The sequence below is a fragment of the Pocillopora verrucosa genome, chromosome 3 (genome assembly GCF_036669915.1).
Source record: "Pocillopora verrucosa isolate sample1 chromosome 3, ASM3666991v2, whole genome shotgun sequence".
Classification (NCBI taxonomy): Eukaryota; Metazoa; Cnidaria; class Anthozoa; order Scleractinia; family Pocilloporidae; genus Pocillopora; species Pocillopora verrucosa.
In genome coordinates this window covers 13789214-13807445 of record NC_089314.1, presented here as the reverse complement: position 1 = coordinate 13807445, position 18232 = coordinate 13789214, and the positions used below count along the sequence as shown (strand labels likewise).

The window sequence follows — 18232 nt, the reverse complement described above, 5'->3', positions numbered from 1 at the left end:
AACCCTATGTTAGGATTTGTGCCCAATGCATGAATGTTTTTATGCTAACTGTGTGTTATTGTTGCCGTCACTTGATGTAAAGTTTACAACTTTTTGTGAGCTGATAGTAGCCACCTAGTGAATAAAATTAATTAAAGAGCGTATATTTTAACGATTCGAAATGGACTCAGCCCGCCTACACCATGCCAGATAGATTTGAAAATCGAGTCTGCTCCCTAAAATCGCAACTCAAGGTTTCCGTGAAATCTTAAAAGTGGTTAACATGTTTGAGAACGCAGCAATCAATGGCGAGAAATAAGTCTGACTGCATACTTGGACAAACGTATAGTATGAGTATTCGCAGTCATAGTGTGGACGGTAGGCTAACCTGTGGAAATAATTTGGGGTTTCAGGTTTTTTTAAATTAGTGTCTGAGGGGCGTTAGAGAGGAAAAGTTTGCTTGAAAACCGGCAGGACAAACTGCAGTTTCCGATACTAAGTGATTATAAGATAATGGGGAAAAGCAAAGGTCTAGATCCGATCCGCTGAAGTATTGCATACATTTTCCTCTCTGATCACTTGGAAGCCAGCATCAACTCATTTATCTTTGATACAGAGACCATTTGAAAATAATATGTTAATATATTTCTGAATAAAACAATCTGACTCATGAAGTACATAGATATTTTGATAGCTGTTTGAATTACAAAACTAATTACGTTGCACGGTATGACTTACTTTAATTGCAGTAAGTTATGTTCTGTTATAGCGATATGAAAAGTAGCGTTTCTATTATTTCATCTATTTCAAAATTAAAAGTGATATAAGTAGTCTGATTGGAGCTCAGTGTAACACCAATTAGTTTTCTCTAAATCGGTTCTTTTTCCTTACCAGTGTGGATCCAATATGCCAATCGAATCGCAGGAAAATGAAAATCGTTAAAGCTGAATTGCGGAGAATTTCCTTGATTTTTCGTCGGAACGTCGAATTTTCTTTACTAAAAATGGACGAATTTATTCACATCAATTTTTGAAAAATGGATGTAATTAAGTGGCAATTAAACTTGGTGTCATGCAGGTTTGGTTTGCAATCATGTATCAGTGAGCTCCACTCAGTACAAGTGCTATTGTATATTGTGGGACAGGTGTTCTATGTCACAATTAACATGGATCATGTCCAATTTTAATCAGGAGAGTTTAGCGCATCGCATTTTAGAGTTGAGCAGCAGGATCTGGCATTTTTTCGCTTTTACTTTCTGTTATTTTTAATTGTACATCTTGCATATTATCTTGGATTGTCAGTTTTTTATTTAAATGAATGTTCTTCCATAGGAGCGGCTTTACTAAGGTCTGGTAGAGACTTCAGAAAGCCTTCACGTCCGTTTAAGAAAAACGTCAGCAATGTTCCCTTTCCCTGTAAAAAAAAGCATGTCTATAGTCAAGTATTAAACTATAATGAAGGGTACTCCAAACAATATATAATTCATGTCGACCGTTAAAAAGTGTACATGCAGTTAACCTAACCTTATATAATTTGATTTTCAATGTGGTAAAAATTTGCAAAGCAAGATACCGAAGTAGCTGACGTTTAAAGTGGCGCTAATGGTTATAAAGAGAACCTTCATCGGCGTCCAGCCTCTTTCCTCAATGTGATAACCACCGATATTATCCAGTAAGGACTTGCATTGAGAACTGACATGAATCCTGAGGGCTAAAAGATTGGAAAACAATGGTATATTTTAGTCTTACTCGAATGAAATACAATTTTCACGTATCAAATTTAAATGAAATCAATATGTCTGATTGCACCTGTGAATCAGGGCCCAGTTGTTCGAAGGCCGACCAGCGCTAACTCGGGGTTTAATCCAATAAGAATCCAATCATCAGGTTTTAGAAGTAAAAAAATATTCTGGATTTTCTTTTAAAGCTTTCCCATCAGATCTCACATTAACCCTGGGTTACCTTAACCCAGCTTTGAACAAACCGGCCAAGAAAATTCTCTTGTTGAGTATAAAGTTACCAAGGAGAATTTACCCACGTGACACCTAGAATGGGAAGCAAACTTGAGTCACAGAAGCGAACTCTTTCTCTCCGTTTCCCCATACTACCCCACTCTCAGCACCGGAGTCTTTTAGTCACACGATTTTCATTTCAAACATTACCACTGGACCTCTAGTTTTTCAATGGATTCGGGAATTAAAAGACAAAAAATGTGTACTTGTATATTGGCCAACCCTCCATGTGAAAGTGGCTGTCGCATAATGCTGTCAGATTGATTTTGACTGCTCCGTTCGTGGTTTTCGTAGTTTGTGCCAGTAGTGTGATGTCATATATCATACTTACCAAGCCCGCTAGATTCCATTCGGGACGCTGTGTTGACAGTATCACCAAACAGGCAGTAACGTGGCATCTTAAGTCCAACGACACCAGCAACACATGAGCCTGAACAGTAGGGGATGAAATCACTAAAATATTTATTGTAGGCGTTTGTTAGACGGGTCATAAAAACTAATTTGGTGAGGCCTTGCTGTTTTAGCAATCGTGATAAGAATGCCAGACAGCAAATTAGGCCCTCTTGCATAAAAGGGAAACATAAAATTGAAGATTCCTTGACAAAGATTATTTTTCTTGCGAAGATTGAGAAAGTTTTAATAGTAATATCATCATGTACGCGGAAGAAAAAAGGTTTGGAGGAAACATATTTACCCCAGAGATATCTTACCAGAATGAATTCCAATTCGAAGTTGGAGCTGTTTCTCCGGAAGGTGTTTGATTTTAAAGTGACACATGTCACTCAAAAGATCAAGGGACATGTTGGCGATTTCTCCAGCATGACAAATGCCATTGGGCTTGGGTAGTCCAGATACAACCATGTAAGAATCTCCAATTGTCTCAACCTTCGATGAACAAAAGTGAAGAATTTTAAAAGATCGTACACAAAGGAAAAATGATATGAAACGGACAGATCGACCCCACCTAAGGCTGTTACTCCTGTCAGCGATAAGAATAGCACCGAACACCTCAAGAAGAAAAACCACAAAAATTTAACAAAAACTAACACAACATCAATGACAACCTAGGCAAAGCCTTCAGAAAGACAATCAACAACTACAACGGAAAAGGTTACTGCAACGTCATGAAAGAAATCATTTCTTTTTCAGTAGGGGTAATTTTCTTACCTTATAAACATCATGACAATCAATAATATTGTCAAAGCACGTGTAAAGATCATTCAACAGGTTAACAATCTGTGAAAAAAATGTTAGTTCAAACATGTGGCCGGAATCAGAAAATATGTTTTAAATGAATGTAAACTTCCGATCAATCCTTAAAGAACGTGAAACGCTTTTGTATATTCGAAGACTGTCTGCTTCAATACTTGATAGATAATTGTCGTCATAATCAGTGTCATCAGGGGGGATGTGGTTTGAACAAGCCGTAAAAAATTAAAGATAATAAAAACCCCGCTACAGCTTAAGATAGTAGCTTCCTCACAACGAATAATCTTTTGTTTTTTGTTTTCTTGCATTTTGACTTAATGAATGATCGATAGAAAGTTTCTGTTAGTCAATTAGTTCAGAATGAATGTAGCAAGTTGTCAGGTTGAAAAAAATCAGCTGTCTTTCATAAAGAGTGAGCACCATCAGTTTCGGTTTCATAGAAAAACTTCCTGTAACCAAATCGACTTGTTAAAAGACGTTTCGTCGTCTTGCTACACAATTCTTTTATTTGAGCAGATTGACACAAAAAAGAAAACATTCTCTCACCTCCAGCGGCTTGCTCTGGGCAGCTAAAGTAGTGAAACCCACTATGTCACTAAAGAAGATTGTAACCTGGTCAAACGATTCTGCTGCAACAGCTTCACCACGTTTTAACTGCTCTGCCACCGTCCTATTAAAAAAGGCAGCAAAGCCGTATAATTAAAGTCATTGCATTGTGTACGTCTCTCATCAAATGTGAATATCAATCTTTCATTCCCCCTTCTTTTTCTATACAATTAGCAACGAGTTAGAGAAATTGAAAACCCCTGTTCGGATAGCATCATGAACCTTTACGATAGCTCTGAATCCTCTGTTATTACTTTGGTAGCATCCTGTATAACAGGGCGTCTGTCTTTTGTTTCTCTTCCTCCAGTTGTTCTGTTCTCTCTCTTACGACCTCTTCCAGATGGTCTGTGTATTTTTCCATCAGTGATATCATGTTGTCCATAATGTTGATGTCCCTTTCAAATAAAATCAATGGAAGGATCAGAAAAATGAAAAAAAAAAAAAAAAAAAAAAAAGATTCGAAATAAAGTTTCAGTTTCTGTCAATTCATACGTCAAAGGAACCGAAAAGTAGAAATCAAATAATTTTAGCTTCTGCGAGCTGGTACAAGTCTTTCGTACTTCATCCTCGGTGCAACAAATATGATCACATTATCAGGGCTTATAAAGAACATCAGAAGAAGGACAGAATGTTTTGGTTCGTGTGCTTTTTTCCCAATTTCATGGTGGTAACATCTAAGGGAATAATAATCGACCATTAAAACACTTTTACAAGTCAACTCAGGACAGGGACCAGTTTTTCAAAGGTCGGATAACGCTATCCAATGGATAAATTACTATCCAGCGGATAGCTTTAATCAAAACGTGCTGAGTTCGTCACTGGATAGAGATTTATCCAGTTGAAAGCGTTATTCAATCTTCGCAAAGCCGAGAACAGTTGTGTTGGATTATCAAGGCTAAACGATATTGTCAAAATACGTCTCATAATGAAGTGCTCAAGGACAAAATAAGCTATTCACAGTTATAAATGCTAAAGGCATGGTCTCAAACGGAATTATGATATTTTGGTCGTTATTCGTTAGCTGTGAGATCTTACTTTCCATTGTTAATTTTCTTTATCGTTTGAAGAACATCACTGAACCTTGGTCGTAAGGTTGGCTCATCACTCCAACAGGATCGCATCATTCTCACGTACAGTCCATTTCCAAAGCTGCTTGGAATGACTGGACGGAAAGGAGGGTTCTCTCTTTTCTGTACCATGCTGACAATTGCTGTTAGAATGACAGCAATTGAAAATTATAAAAACAATTGATAATGAAGAAAACTTTCTCTACTGGAGAAAGAAACCCTTACAAATTATTTTCTGCTTCACTAAAGTATATTCTGCATTTATAGTGGATCATCCTTTTACACTTAGGGTCATAAATGTTGTTAGGGATGTGGGGGTCCTGTAGGCTGGGCGGCCGCAGCTTTCACTCCAAGTTGAAAACAAAAGGTTACACCTTCTGTGGAAAAATGCGATAGATCTCCATCAAGTTTCCTCCTTGAGCATCTGTACTAGTACCTCTTCGCTGAAAACTCACTAGGACTGTTTTTTTTGGTTATTTATTTCGCATCCTCGGCGAACTGAACTACCCTACAACGTCTAAATTAAGTATTTAGAGGTCAAAGCAAAACATCAGAAGCTTACTTTTTGCTTCCATGAAGTCATTCATGGCATACGGCAGACTTCTAAGAAGAATCTCCTGCAGAATAATGCCGTAGCTATAGACATCTCCCCTTTGTGACTTAGACAAATTATTCCTGCCATCGAGGTGTTCCGGTGCTCGCCACAAAAGATCTGAAGCGTTTAAAAAAGAAGGTGAATATGAATTGTTATGTGATTGTACCTTTTTCTTGTTTTGACATACTCGCATGAGAGAGCCTAGTTAGGATGACGCTTTCACACCATTCGATTCTACATTATTCTTACCTTGCTGAAAAGTAAAATTTATGGTAAGGGTATAAAACAAGCTCCATTCATTATTATGGTTGCAAAATAAAAGAGCTGTCCCCAGGACTTTTCGACTGTCATTCTTTCTTTCGCTTAACTTATAAACCCAATTTTAGCTGGCTCCAAAATGAGACTTCATCGCTCATCTATGACCGTGAAGCATCGTGCAGGTGTCGCGGCTCTTATCGTGGATCCAAATTCGTCCGTACGCCTGATTTAACAAGGTTTCTATCTCCAACTCTATTGAAAACTCCAAGATTAAGGCTTTCCTTTTCTTTTCTGCTTGCTAGTCGTTTATTTCGTTGGTATTTCGGACTACTCACTGTTATATTCCGCATCAAGGCCAAGATACGAGTCAACCTTCTGTCCTGATTTAAAATGTTCTAGTCCGACATCGGTTATTTTACAAACCCAACGGCTGTCTACGACACAGTTTGAAGATCGCAAGTCACCATGGTAAAGGATTGAGCTTTTTTGTAAGAAAAACATCCCCTGTTGGTAATGAGAGAGACATTGCACTTGTCCAAAATTTTATTGTACATAAGTGAACAACATAAAGATGGCTGTGTCATTAACAGAATTAAAAACGAAGGCCATAAAAGCAGCGCCTTTGAATCTCAATCCTGTAGACATGAGTTGTAAGAGAATATATCCTTTTTTGGCTTCCATACGAATTAAAGGAAGAAGGAGAAGTCCCAGGAGCTATCATTACCAAGAAAAAGATTTGTTTCTTGATTCTCTACAATTTTCTATGGGTTTACAACCCGCAGTGTTGCTTTGTTAAGAATTTTATTTTTCAATTTCTACATCACAAATAAGTATTCCAAAAGAACTTATGCCTTCATTCCGGTAAAAAAAAAATCTAAACAAGAGGCAGATTTTTCAGCGTCTTATTATTTCTCTTGTACTTGTTTTGTTTTGTTTTTTTTTGCTAGATTAAACGCACAAATATTTTGCCTGCTCTTACTCTTGCAATATCGGATGCAAAGGACATTTTAAACATCCAGTCAAGCTTCATCCTCTCATTATTCAAAACATCCTGAAAGAGAAATAGGTGAATGAAATGCTATATTTGTAGCAAATAAGGGTCTGTCTGGCCGATTCGAGAGTAGCTTACGAGATCGGGCTAATATGGTGGAGAGATTGCATGGAATGTTTTTCTGCCTGGCACCTTTGTGGACTCTGATCCTTGCACTACCAGTGCGCTACAAGATTTAACCTGTGATAAGCGAAAGGCCAAGCACTTTAATCGAGAAACGTGGTTATGCTACTTGTCTATGTTATTGCAACAAGATCCCTCATTTAACTGCATCTTCGGTCCATGCCAATTCTGGATTTTGTATCAGTGGTTTAAGTATATTATCGTCAGTCAGATTAGGGAAGCTTTTAGGATGCAATTCCCGAACAAAAAATAAAGAACAAACAACCAATCGACACCCAAGTAGATGGATAGATATCTCTTTTCTATTAGTTAGCCTTTATGATTATCCTTACCACAAAACGTGGGTAGACAAGGGACCCTTTAATCATGCCTTTGTTTCACACTTTTACAATTTACCTGCAGACTTCCCTTGTTACAGTACTGTGTTAAAATCCATATATTTGGCGAATCCACACACGCTCCAATAAATCGATTGATATTTGGATGTTGAAGCTCGTACACCTATATAAGATATACACTACCGTGAAGAGGAATGATTGATCAAAATTTAGCTTGATTTCAACTTTAGTTTTTCTCTTATCGAGAAAATTAGATTTTTCTTAGAGATCTATGGCAAATGATATTGCAGAGGAAGAGATTTTACGTTAAAAATGACTATGAAATGGTCATTTGAAGGGAGCCTCTCTTCGATATTGCGAAATGGAATTAAGTAGTATACTATAGTTGTCATTCCACATAAGTGAATTGGTATTTTTTAGGTTCACAGTGTACTTTTCTCCTGATGGCGACCACTTTTGCGCGCAAAAATGGTTTTCGAAACTATCTAGATTTTACTGATCTCTCTACTTTGTTGAGGGCCTTCCACACTGAGTAGAAGCTTTTAATGCTTCTACTGAGTCACAACATGCAATTAACCCAAAATTTCGTCCGTTGTTTCAGTCTACGACGACAGCCGGTGTGGTGTTTTTGGTGGCTGCTTAAGGGAACTCCGTTCTGTACTTTAGATATTCGTGTTATATGGCAGATTACCTCTTTTAATTCCATGAGTATTGTCCTTGACAAGGTAATGTGCGTCTTTCTTAGCTTTTTAACTGCTACCACTGTAGACTACAGAATTAAAATGGACAAAAATCACTGAGATGGTAAATCCTTTTTTACTATCTCACCTGACAATATCTAGTGAAATTCACGCTTCTTGTGAAACTGATGATATACCCCAGGCGAACCATAGAAAGAAACAGAAATTCTAAAGGTTTCGTTGGTGGACACATGCCCACCTGCTGGCCGTTGTATTTAAATGAGTGCGTTTGTAATATGATTATGGTGTAACCATGAAGTTACTTTTATTTTTGGAAAACAATCATTCTATTCGAGTAGAGACAAATAGCTTTCATCTCATCATACTACCCGCTCACCTTTTCAATTGATGACATAATCCTCGAGACCTAGATAACAAACCTTAAAAATTGCCACGTTGGTAAATACTTGTCCTCTTATTTCATCCTCGTCTAAAGTTCTCGAATTCATACTGCTGTCACCAGAGCCAAAGCTAGATGTTGAAATCTGCCAAAGACATTACAACATTTATAATAGTGATACGTTATTTACCTTAGCTTTTCCACATGTTCTTTTCTAACTTTAGTAAAGCCCAGGTTAACGCACGCTCAAGAAATGGTGGTTACATAAGAGAATCTTACGCCTTTTCCTTTGAGCGAATTATTTTTGGGCGCACTTTTCGTTAGGAAACTGACGTTTATCATAGACAATCAGTGTAGGACAGTACACAAAACGTATAATTCCAAGCGCAATCTTGACCCTGTATTCTTCATCAGTCTTGGAAAGGTAGATCATGATATCATATACGAGGAAATAGATGCTTTATTAAAATAGTAGGTGGTAACCTTAGATGTTGGTTTGATAAAAGTATGTTTTGGGTTGTTTCTCACCATGCTTCTTCCATCCAGAGCTTTTCTTGTAAAGTTTACATCTGCCGCAGAAATTTTCCAACGTTGGCTCTGAAGTGACGACTCAAATGTCTTCCTCCTACAAATATTTGTAAGGTTAGTACCATGATAAAGCTAGACGCTCGACTGTCGGAAGAGGTACATTGACATGGTAAATAGTGCATGGTAGTATTGTATCAATTCAATAGCAGAAGTGACGGGTCCTTAAACACGAACGATTTTTTATGAGTAAAAAAAAGTATTTACAACTTGATTGTATGCAACGTTAAATAGCATGTCAATCATTTTGGTTTAGCAAACCAATGGAAATTTTCCATAAATATAGTAAGTCACAGTGTACAAGAAAAACGTCTAAGGGAGGCGCAGACTCTTGAGGCTCCCGGCTTTCCTAACCAATCACTTCTGTCAACCATGTATTTTGGAGAACAGTAGTCAGCCGATTGATTGGTGGTTAAGATCCCACGATCTTACTCTTTCCTCCGCTACGCGTTTTCAAATTTGTAGCTTTGATGAAGAGAAACATTTAGGCTTCTAGTAACTAAAGTCGAGCCTCTTGTGCTTGCTTGTGAAAGGAAAAAATAAAATTGAGCTCTCTTTCTTTACGAGGACCTTAGCAATTTACCGGTTAATTTACGGATCATTCAATTATATTGTAATATACTGCTTACTTGTAATAAAGCAGAAAAGCCACCATACAAATCATAACAGCCACGAAGCCTGAGATTGCATAAACAGCGATCATCCAAATAACTAACAAATGAAACGACAAGATGCTTATTGATTAGAAATAACGTAAAAGGTTGCGGACGGACTTAATTTACACATGTGTAAAATTTTCGCCGCACTCAGAGTTTCACAACAGAAAACGCTCAAAGATCCGTTTTCTTTCTACTTACAGTTAAAGATAAACGTAGAGATTTTAGCGCTTAGAGCGAGCGAAGTGAACACAACCATTAAGCCTTGGCTAGTAACGAGAAAGTTATGAGTTTTAATTTGCAGTTCAACTGATCTAATTTGAAATACGTTTTTGTCAAACGTTTTACCCATATTTAAGGAACATTTGTGGCCGAGGGGTAGCCGGAAATGCAGGCGTCTTATTAGGGCAAGATAATGTTATGAGCTTGCGATCTCGAGCGATCGTTTATCCGACTAGCCATATTTGATATGAAGCTAGAGTAGATGATGGGGTTAGGGGTCGGGGGAAGGGCAAGAAGGCGCCTGCCCGAAGAGGCTGTTGAAAAGCAAAACACCGCCTGATTAGTTGCGTGTCACTGCATTTCCGGAAATGAACGGGTAACTAATCAAAACGAGTGGAATTAAAAACCGGAAGCACTGTCTTCCGATTAAAACAAACACATGTAGAGCCGATAAGTGAAGTAGATTTTTTCCAGTTAGGAAAGAAATGGCTTTGACAAAACCTCCTCAGCGATCACAACTACGAACTGATATTTGCTGCACTCCAAATTTTTCAAACGACAATCCTAGAGTATAGCTGCTGTTAATCTATTTGACCATTTGGGGCTGATTAGCTTACATTTTGCTACGTTGTGACAGCTAATTATTAATAACCTAGTTGATTAAGGCGAACTGGGGCAACTCTTAGGACAAAACGACTACCTTGACGTTACTGTCGAATTTTTCAAAATCTGTTTGTAGTTTGCTCATTAGTTAGAGAAAGTAGTTCAGTTAATTTTGCCTGAAAAAAAAGTAAAATCTTACAACGAACGCGAGATACGGCCGAAAGAATGTTTTAAGGGAACCTGTAACGAAGAGCGAAAGCTGTTATGATCGGGAAGGCCTTCAGTAGATTGTTGACGTTTGCCGCGGGCTTTCGTCTGGGATAGTGATTTGCATATTTTGTTTATACCGGGGTCTTGCCCTGCAGAACAAAAGGGAATTTCTTATTCTCTAGCTTTCTTTGCCCACTTTTCCTTATGATTTTCCCGATTAATTTTGGATTGCGTTCGATCCGTGTTCCTTGTTTCGCAAAATGACCTTTCCCGCGAATTTCAAAGGAGCTCCTTGTCACGAGACTTACCTAGGGGTTCAATTTTGCTTTTTGCTGGTCGGCTGCCGCATTTACAGATGCGAAAACAGTGAGTTTCTTTAGAGGCTAAAGCTCGAGGCCTGTGATTACTCGAGTTACCTCTACTTAAACGAATTAATGGGGTATGTCGATTTGTTGAATTTTCATGAAAACTGGCTGAATGTTCTTCAGATATTAACACACAAAATTCTTTGACGCTTTAACGGAATTCGAAATATATTTTCCGTAATGTCATCTATTGCCCAACTTCAACTTCGAAAAAGCCTCACACACTTTGGTAGGTCGGTAATCCAGTAACACCGTCAGTTTTGTGTTTAAAGGCTCGCGGGCGCCTGTCAAAACGAAATCTGTGAACAATTTTTATTTTCATAATCTATACTTTAAAAGCTCTACAGTGATATACATTGTTCTATGGATTCTTGAAAAGTAACGTGTATAGGACGAATTTGGTCCATATTTTGTCGACAGCAACCTTAAGGAAGTACTACAAATGGAATTATTAACCCTTAAATATCTTTTATTAAAATAGAATTATGAGGATACAAAATGGTCGAAAGATTTTGGCGGTTATAATTCGAACTGACAGACGTCACCTCGTTTGTTATAAAGGTTGTCAATTTATATCATGTTCATTTTCGGAAAATGTCTAATAAACAAATAGATTCCAAGTTGCCGTGCGTCTGCTCAGTAATAGATCACTACTTACCTACCACTTACCACAGTTTGACGTCCTCTGTGATCTATTACTGAACAGACGCACGGCAACTTGGAATCTATTTGTTTTAAATAATAAAGAATTGAAAAAGTTTTAATGATGACGTCATCTATACGTCTGTCCTCCAATAGATCATAAGTGAGAACCAATCAGAATGCGCGCATAACTTAGCTTATTATATAAAATGAATTGACAAACATTACTGTAGTACGTTGCTTTACACCGGGAAAATCGGCATCATCATACCTGGAGACGAACAGAATTCTCCGTTAAACCCACACTCAGGTCTTCCCAATGGGGCAGTTACAGACCCTCCCGGCCAAATAGTCGTTGTGTCCGTGAACTCGAGTTCCTCCAAGTGCCGAAAGTAGTTCGCAACACGAACCATCTCGCCATTGTGAAAGTTCCTCATTTGGAGGGTGATCGTTCTGTCGCCATTTTCATCTACAAAAACCTGCCCAGAAACACCTGCCAGAGATGAAACATCATGCTTGATCAATTCGAGCGTTTTCGAGCGTATTTGCAGATTGATAAACGACTTGAACTAAAGTAAAATCGATCGTGCAAATCGAGCAAAGAGCCCGTTTGGCGCTTTCAGCGAAATGCTGAAGAACCACTGAAATTGAAGATAGCGGAGTTGCGAGAACAAGAAGGGGAGCTCTTTGATCTTCCTCCTCTCCTGGCTTATCGGTTCGTTTTCAGGGCTCAGTTTATCCGTTTTTACGGACTCACCGCATAACTCTAAAATCTGCTGGCCATGAAGTCATGATAGCTTAGAAGAAAGACAACAGATTCCGAACAAAGGTAATGCAATGCGTTTCGATGTCATGGACTCATGTTTACATGTTTCAATTGATGGGAGTGGCTCCAGTTGACATTTTGCACAGTGAGATGAAATACATGACTGAGACAGTTAATTGCTAACTCAGACTAATGGATGGTAGCTGAGGATCGACACAACGGAGACTGAGCGGCAATAGAAGAAGAGCATACGCACAGACAAATTCAGACCGTAAATAGAGGATGACAAAAACCAGACATGCATATTAGAACGAACACAATCAATCATGAAATAAAGGTTACATCGCATCATATTTATATACCCTGAAAACTTCTGTTTGTCATGTGCTTGATCAGTGCTTCCCCATCTGTAAGGTTTCCTCCAGCGCGTAAAAGGTCATGAGCTGCGTGGGCATACAATACCACTGCGTCATGAAGAAAACCCGCGTATATATCCACCTGAAGAACAAGAAATATTCAAAAACATGCAGCACAGGACGCAGTCTTTTGGAGCGTTAAACATTGGCTTATCTCTGTTATCTATTCTTTGAAATGAAAATTCATGTTTCTGAAACCTATTTAGTCCCTACTTACGCGGGTTCAAGAGTGTAAGGTACGTAGTTAAAGCCTTTCTGAAGCTTTGACGTAAAATTCTGGTCTTTTGTCTTTCCGAGTATCATAGTGGCTAATCAATCGTCGCACATATATGTATTGTGTAGTTTAGGATTGGAAAGCATTCTAACAGACTTATGCAGACTTTTGAAAACTGATTATTAAGGGACAAAGTTCCGCTGAGTTCCAATTTGATGGATCAGCTTCCATACCTTCGTAAGGAAGTGACTTGAAAATATTAAGAAGTTACGGGCAATAGAAAGGCTCAACAGCTCTTGTTTGATCCCTTAAATGTCAAAGCTAACTTTTAAAATGCCCGTCTAAAGAAAATAACAAGACAGTTTGATTATACGTAGTACATATGTTTCTCGAACTTCTAGGTGAGAACAGTGTTGTCTTTGCCTTTCTAACCCCATTGAGAAAACGCGTTCAGAAGGGCAAAACAAATATTTTTCTATCCACGATTAAATTAAATTCGGACCCAATTTACCTATTGATCCTTGGCTCCTACCTCATCATTCTGTGGCATGTGATATCCTAGGCCAGCGAACTCAGGCATTTTCTGTTTAACTTTTTTCTCAAACCCCTTATATTCCTCATTTGTTGGAACATAGTTGGCAATGTCCATTAGGCCTTCGAATGCTTTACAAGCTTCTTGGTCTCTTCCGTCGTTCCCCTTGCAATTTTCAGGTGTGATTTCAAAGGTGAAGTAGGCGTATGTTTTTGAAATCATTTCTAAGTCGTATAGATTTAACATGATCTGCCGGATGGAGCTTCCGTAACCAACAAGGATAAACACTAAGAAATGAAAAGAATAGCTTGAGTAAGAGCTTTGAAATGTAAAATAACTACCGCAAAAACTAACTGACGAAGACGAAAATGATACAAAACGTGCAAAGAAACAGGGTGGAAACATATATCAAAATTTTTTGCTTAGAGTGAGGTTTCAGAAGGGAAATTATTCTCTGCTGCGGCTCTGGTTTTGAAGAATACCGTAAGAAGAGGGGGAACCGTAAATCTAATGCAACTTTTGTCTTAAATGAAAACGTTTCTATTCAACAAAATGTTTCTTATTTAAATTTTAGTGGCATTTCTATTAAAATCGGCTATTTATTTAAGATATAGAATAAGTTTTGTTTCCAGGCGTTTAATTTTTGTTTTTAATTTTCCAGCTATAATTTCAATGACTTAGATTTAAACTCTCCGAAATGGTGTCACATGACGATTTTCATAATCACTGATATCAATTTCTCTACTATTCCTGGTGTTTTTGTTTTTATTTGGACAGCTCGAGCGGGTTGCAATTAAATCTCAAATTAAACCTCAAATTAAAACAAAAAATATTTATTATATATTTAGCTTGATTTGTTAAACCTCTGAGTTGAAGAGATATTTCTGTCGGTAAATTATTTTGTGAGTTTTACCTTAAAATCTTCACTCTTTCGAGGAGAGTCGAACTGTAAGTTTGAATGGAAAAGGATATCTTGAAGCATTTTGGTCGATAGAGAATAAAAAAAATATTTATGTGTAAATCAGTCACACTGCTAAAGGATTCTTTGAGTCCTTAGAAGTGTGGCCAGATACTGTCTTCATTCCAATTGTCATCCAATTTTCCCATATCCTGTTTGTTTCCTACATTGTCCTCCTTATAAATGACATTGTAAAAATTCTTTACAATTTTTTTATACTGCATGAGCAACAACTTACGGCACAATGAAATGACTCCGGATCAATATATTATTTCTGGACAATAAGACCAACAAGACACCGTTAGACGCATACCATGTTATTAAACCAACGTCTTGACGTCATGTTTCCTCAATATTACTTCACCCAATTCTGTTTCATTTAATTACAGCGGATGCTAATATTCATATGCTACATAATGTCTCACCTCAAAAATGTCTTTAACTCTAATGATTTCATGGTTCAAGGAATCTTTTCATAGATATATTTACCTATCATAATCACCTACCCACCTCTTGTTCGATTGTCGTCAAAGTTTTTCAATAGTACCGACTTGGTAAATGGCGAGTTCTCCGTCAATACAATGAAGATGTTCTCTTATGATATCATTAGTTGTTAACACTCCTAGAAGCCAATCGATATCTGTGAACCAATACTGTTTTATTTCAATTCTTAATCTTGTATTAATGATGTTTTAACATGTGAATCCCTAAAGAATGTCATTGTTTTCGTAATATGCACCCTTATTGTTCTTTTGTTATTGAGTGGCTTATTATGCAGATCGCACAAACTCACCAGAAAGAGAGAATAAATGAACAATAAATTGGTTTAACCCAGCAGCTACAGACTTCAGTTCGTTTAATACTTCATCTCCTGTAATTTACCTGCATTAATCAAGTTTGCAAAACGTATTCTAGAGATCCGCTTTTTAAATCTATTATGAACAGTTGGTCTGTATTTGAAAACAGTTTCGATCGTAATTTCGTTTTTCCGACGCCATTTGGGGTTTTAAGCTGAGTGGTATGACGCACTCTATTTACATTTCAATAAAACACTTAAGTACAACCCTAAAGAGAATTTGCTCATCATCTGCTGATATAGCAAGGTACTGAATTTTACCCTTATATTAACAATCTAAGAGAATAAATTCGGTAGAAATTAATGCCTGTCATCAAACTGCGGGAATGATTGGAGCGGAATGATTTTGTTAACGTGAGTAAAGGCGGGAAAAATTTTGGAATATTGAGGAATGATCTCTGACGCGTATCGTTGGAATAAATCAATTGTTTAAAAGATCTAAAATAATGGCGAATTGACCATTCGAAAAGATAATTGTATCTTTGAAGAAAAGTTCTCTTGAACGTTAATGAATTATTCTTACGAAATTTTAACGTTCTCGATCAGCACTACAAGACATACTATGAAAAAGATCAAAAGGAATTTTTCAGAAAAATATTTCTAGGTTGTGTATTCTGTTCGCAATAACAAAGCATTTTAAATTTCTCACTTATGGCAAAAAAGACAATTTTTCGTATCTGGAGGTTTCATATCCCTAAAGATAGCGGCTGCTCTAAAACAAAAATGACGAAACGAAACATTGGTATAATTGACATAACTTCCAACAACCAATGATATTGTTTGAATTTATTCCTCGTCTTGAAGGTGTTAAACTACTCATGGATTGAATTTACTCTTTCTTTGTCTGTTTTGTGGAATTTCGTGTGGTAAATACGTCTAGACTATATTATCTACTCACCATGTGCTTCTTCTCTTGCAGAACGCAACATGGTCTTGAATTGGACGTCAGTTGTAATACCAGGGCTAAATACGTGAAAATAAGCAACACTGAATTTTCCGCTTGTGCTACCATCAATTTCATCTCTCACAAACATAGCAACTTGTGACCATAAACTTTCGGTGGACGCTACAATCGCAACACGACTCCAGCTATATTTCTGCATGATCTTCAGAAAAAACTTTCCGGTTTGTGCGTAAGTTCCAACTGTTCGAACAAATGTTGGATATTTCTTTTTATCCGAAAGCGTAGATTCACCGCAAGCGAACGATATCATAGGCTTTTCCCAGTGCGCTGCTAAATAACCCCCCGGTATACATCCTATAGAACAGCCTGGCCCGATGAAGGCATGAATTGGTGGCTTCTTCGCTTTTAAATCGACCATGGATCTCAGCGTGGCACCGGTATCACAGGCACTATCTTGCCAGTAATATGTAAAGTTATATTTTGGTAGCAGGTTCTGATCGTTCCTTATCGTATCAAAGGCAACAAGCAATGCTGACGCCATTCTCGGTCCCACGGGCCAAGTTCCATTCCATGCTATCAGAGCTCCCAGCCTTATTTCTTCACTTGTTGTCTGACGATGGAGATGAACATTGAAGACGGCAATAATCAAGGCTATCAGGCGCTTTGTTTTCATATTCGCTGATGCTACTGACGTGGTAAATAAAATTTATCAACGCTGTGTATTATTGTATTATTATTCTTCCATATTTCGAGCTAAACTCGCCAAGAGTCTGCCAATCCATTACAAAAGCTCTGAGGAAGGTGCTAGAAGCTTCTTGGTCCAAATGGATATCGATTCCAGTTCCATTACTTTGTCTCAAATTTGCCTTGGAAATAAGTTTGTATTAGTCTAAGGTGTTGAGTGTCAGCGAACAATAAGAAGACAGACGTAAAATTTGTTTTAGCCGAAGGGAAATAAATGAAATCGAATGGAACGCGCATGGGCCAATTTATCCAATTTTCCGTCTCGATGGTGGTTGTAAATTAGTTTGAATTATTCAGAGTTGAAGGTAATTTAAATTCATGACCGAAAAATAGTTTGTTTGCTTTAATTCATATCGCTGATGTGATTTAGTCGGCTTGTTAAAATTATTTGTTAACTCTTGTTTATAAAATGAAGGTCTGTCGAAAATAATAAAATTGCTGCAACCAAGAGCTAGACTCTACATCAAACTGAGAGAGAAAAGTGTTGCGAAGCTTATCTCGGTGTCATTCGACAATCAATATAGTTATTCGAAAGCACCTGCGCGGGCGTCAATACAGAGGTGAAAAGTTGGTAAACTAATAATTTTCTTCTACGAAAGACGCTTTTTGAAATTTGACAAGATAACGGAGAAAGGCTTTATACATTTACAGTTTATTGTTTCAAGGCTTCTTATTTGATACAAGTGTGAAAGCAAAACGTTTATTGCAAGAAAAAAATAAATATTTATTGCATCTGTTCTAAACAATCTATGTTTTCTCAAAGCATAGATAATTACGAGATTTCTAAGTCTGATGTGAGCACAATTTTTTCTTGTTACAACTCTGAATGAAATCAGTCATAAGGAAGTTAATTTGAATTCCTTCACGAGTGTAATTGGTGTTTACTCGAAATATATGCAAAACGACTTCTTTTGTTGACACTTAACCGCAAAAAAATAGGGAAATTTAAAGCGAGAGATAAAAAAAAATACTGTCAATAAAGTGGACGTACTCGATGGACACAATGCAAATCGGGGGAAATAGATAAGGGACCCTTGATGATGTTTTGTAATGGTAATTTTTTTCTTATTCGAATCCATCTCATTTTTAATCAACACCATCCGCCTCTTAGCGCAGTGTCTCTAATTCCACATTTAAAACTTTTCACACCAAAATAGGAAAACTGCCACGGAGAAAAATTCGAGCACATTTTCTTGTCTACATCACTTTTTCATGATGACAATAAGCTCGATTTAGGGCGAA

At 37.4% G+C, this 18232-nt stretch overlaps 1 protein-coding gene across 1 annotated transcript; it reads right to left on the bottom strand.

Annotated features, from left to right (window-relative positions):
• Positions 1-622: 622 nt before the first annotated feature.
• LOC131771951 (atrial natriuretic peptide receptor 1) lies at positions 623-17222 on the bottom strand. Its single transcript, XM_059087823.2, has 20 exons — positions 16241-17222; positions 13529-13815; positions 12729-12864; positions 11872-12093; positions 9532-9613; positions 8846-8942; positions 8358-8462; positions 7929-8006; positions 7296-7400; positions 6705-6776; positions 6061-6229; positions 5435-5584; positions 4841-5015; positions 4060-4200; positions 3746-3869; positions 3158-3226; positions 2701-2875; positions 2322-2420; positions 1598-1689; positions 623-1392 (listed from the first exon to the last, which is right to left on the bottom strand). The coding sequence occupies exons 1-20, from the start codon at positions 16917-16919 to the stop codon at positions 1285-1287; spliced, it is 3165 nt and encodes a 1054-aa protein (XP_058943806.1). The 5' UTR covers positions 16920-17222; the 3' UTR covers positions 623-1284.
• Between the last annotated feature and the right edge of the window lie 1010 nt (positions 17223-18232).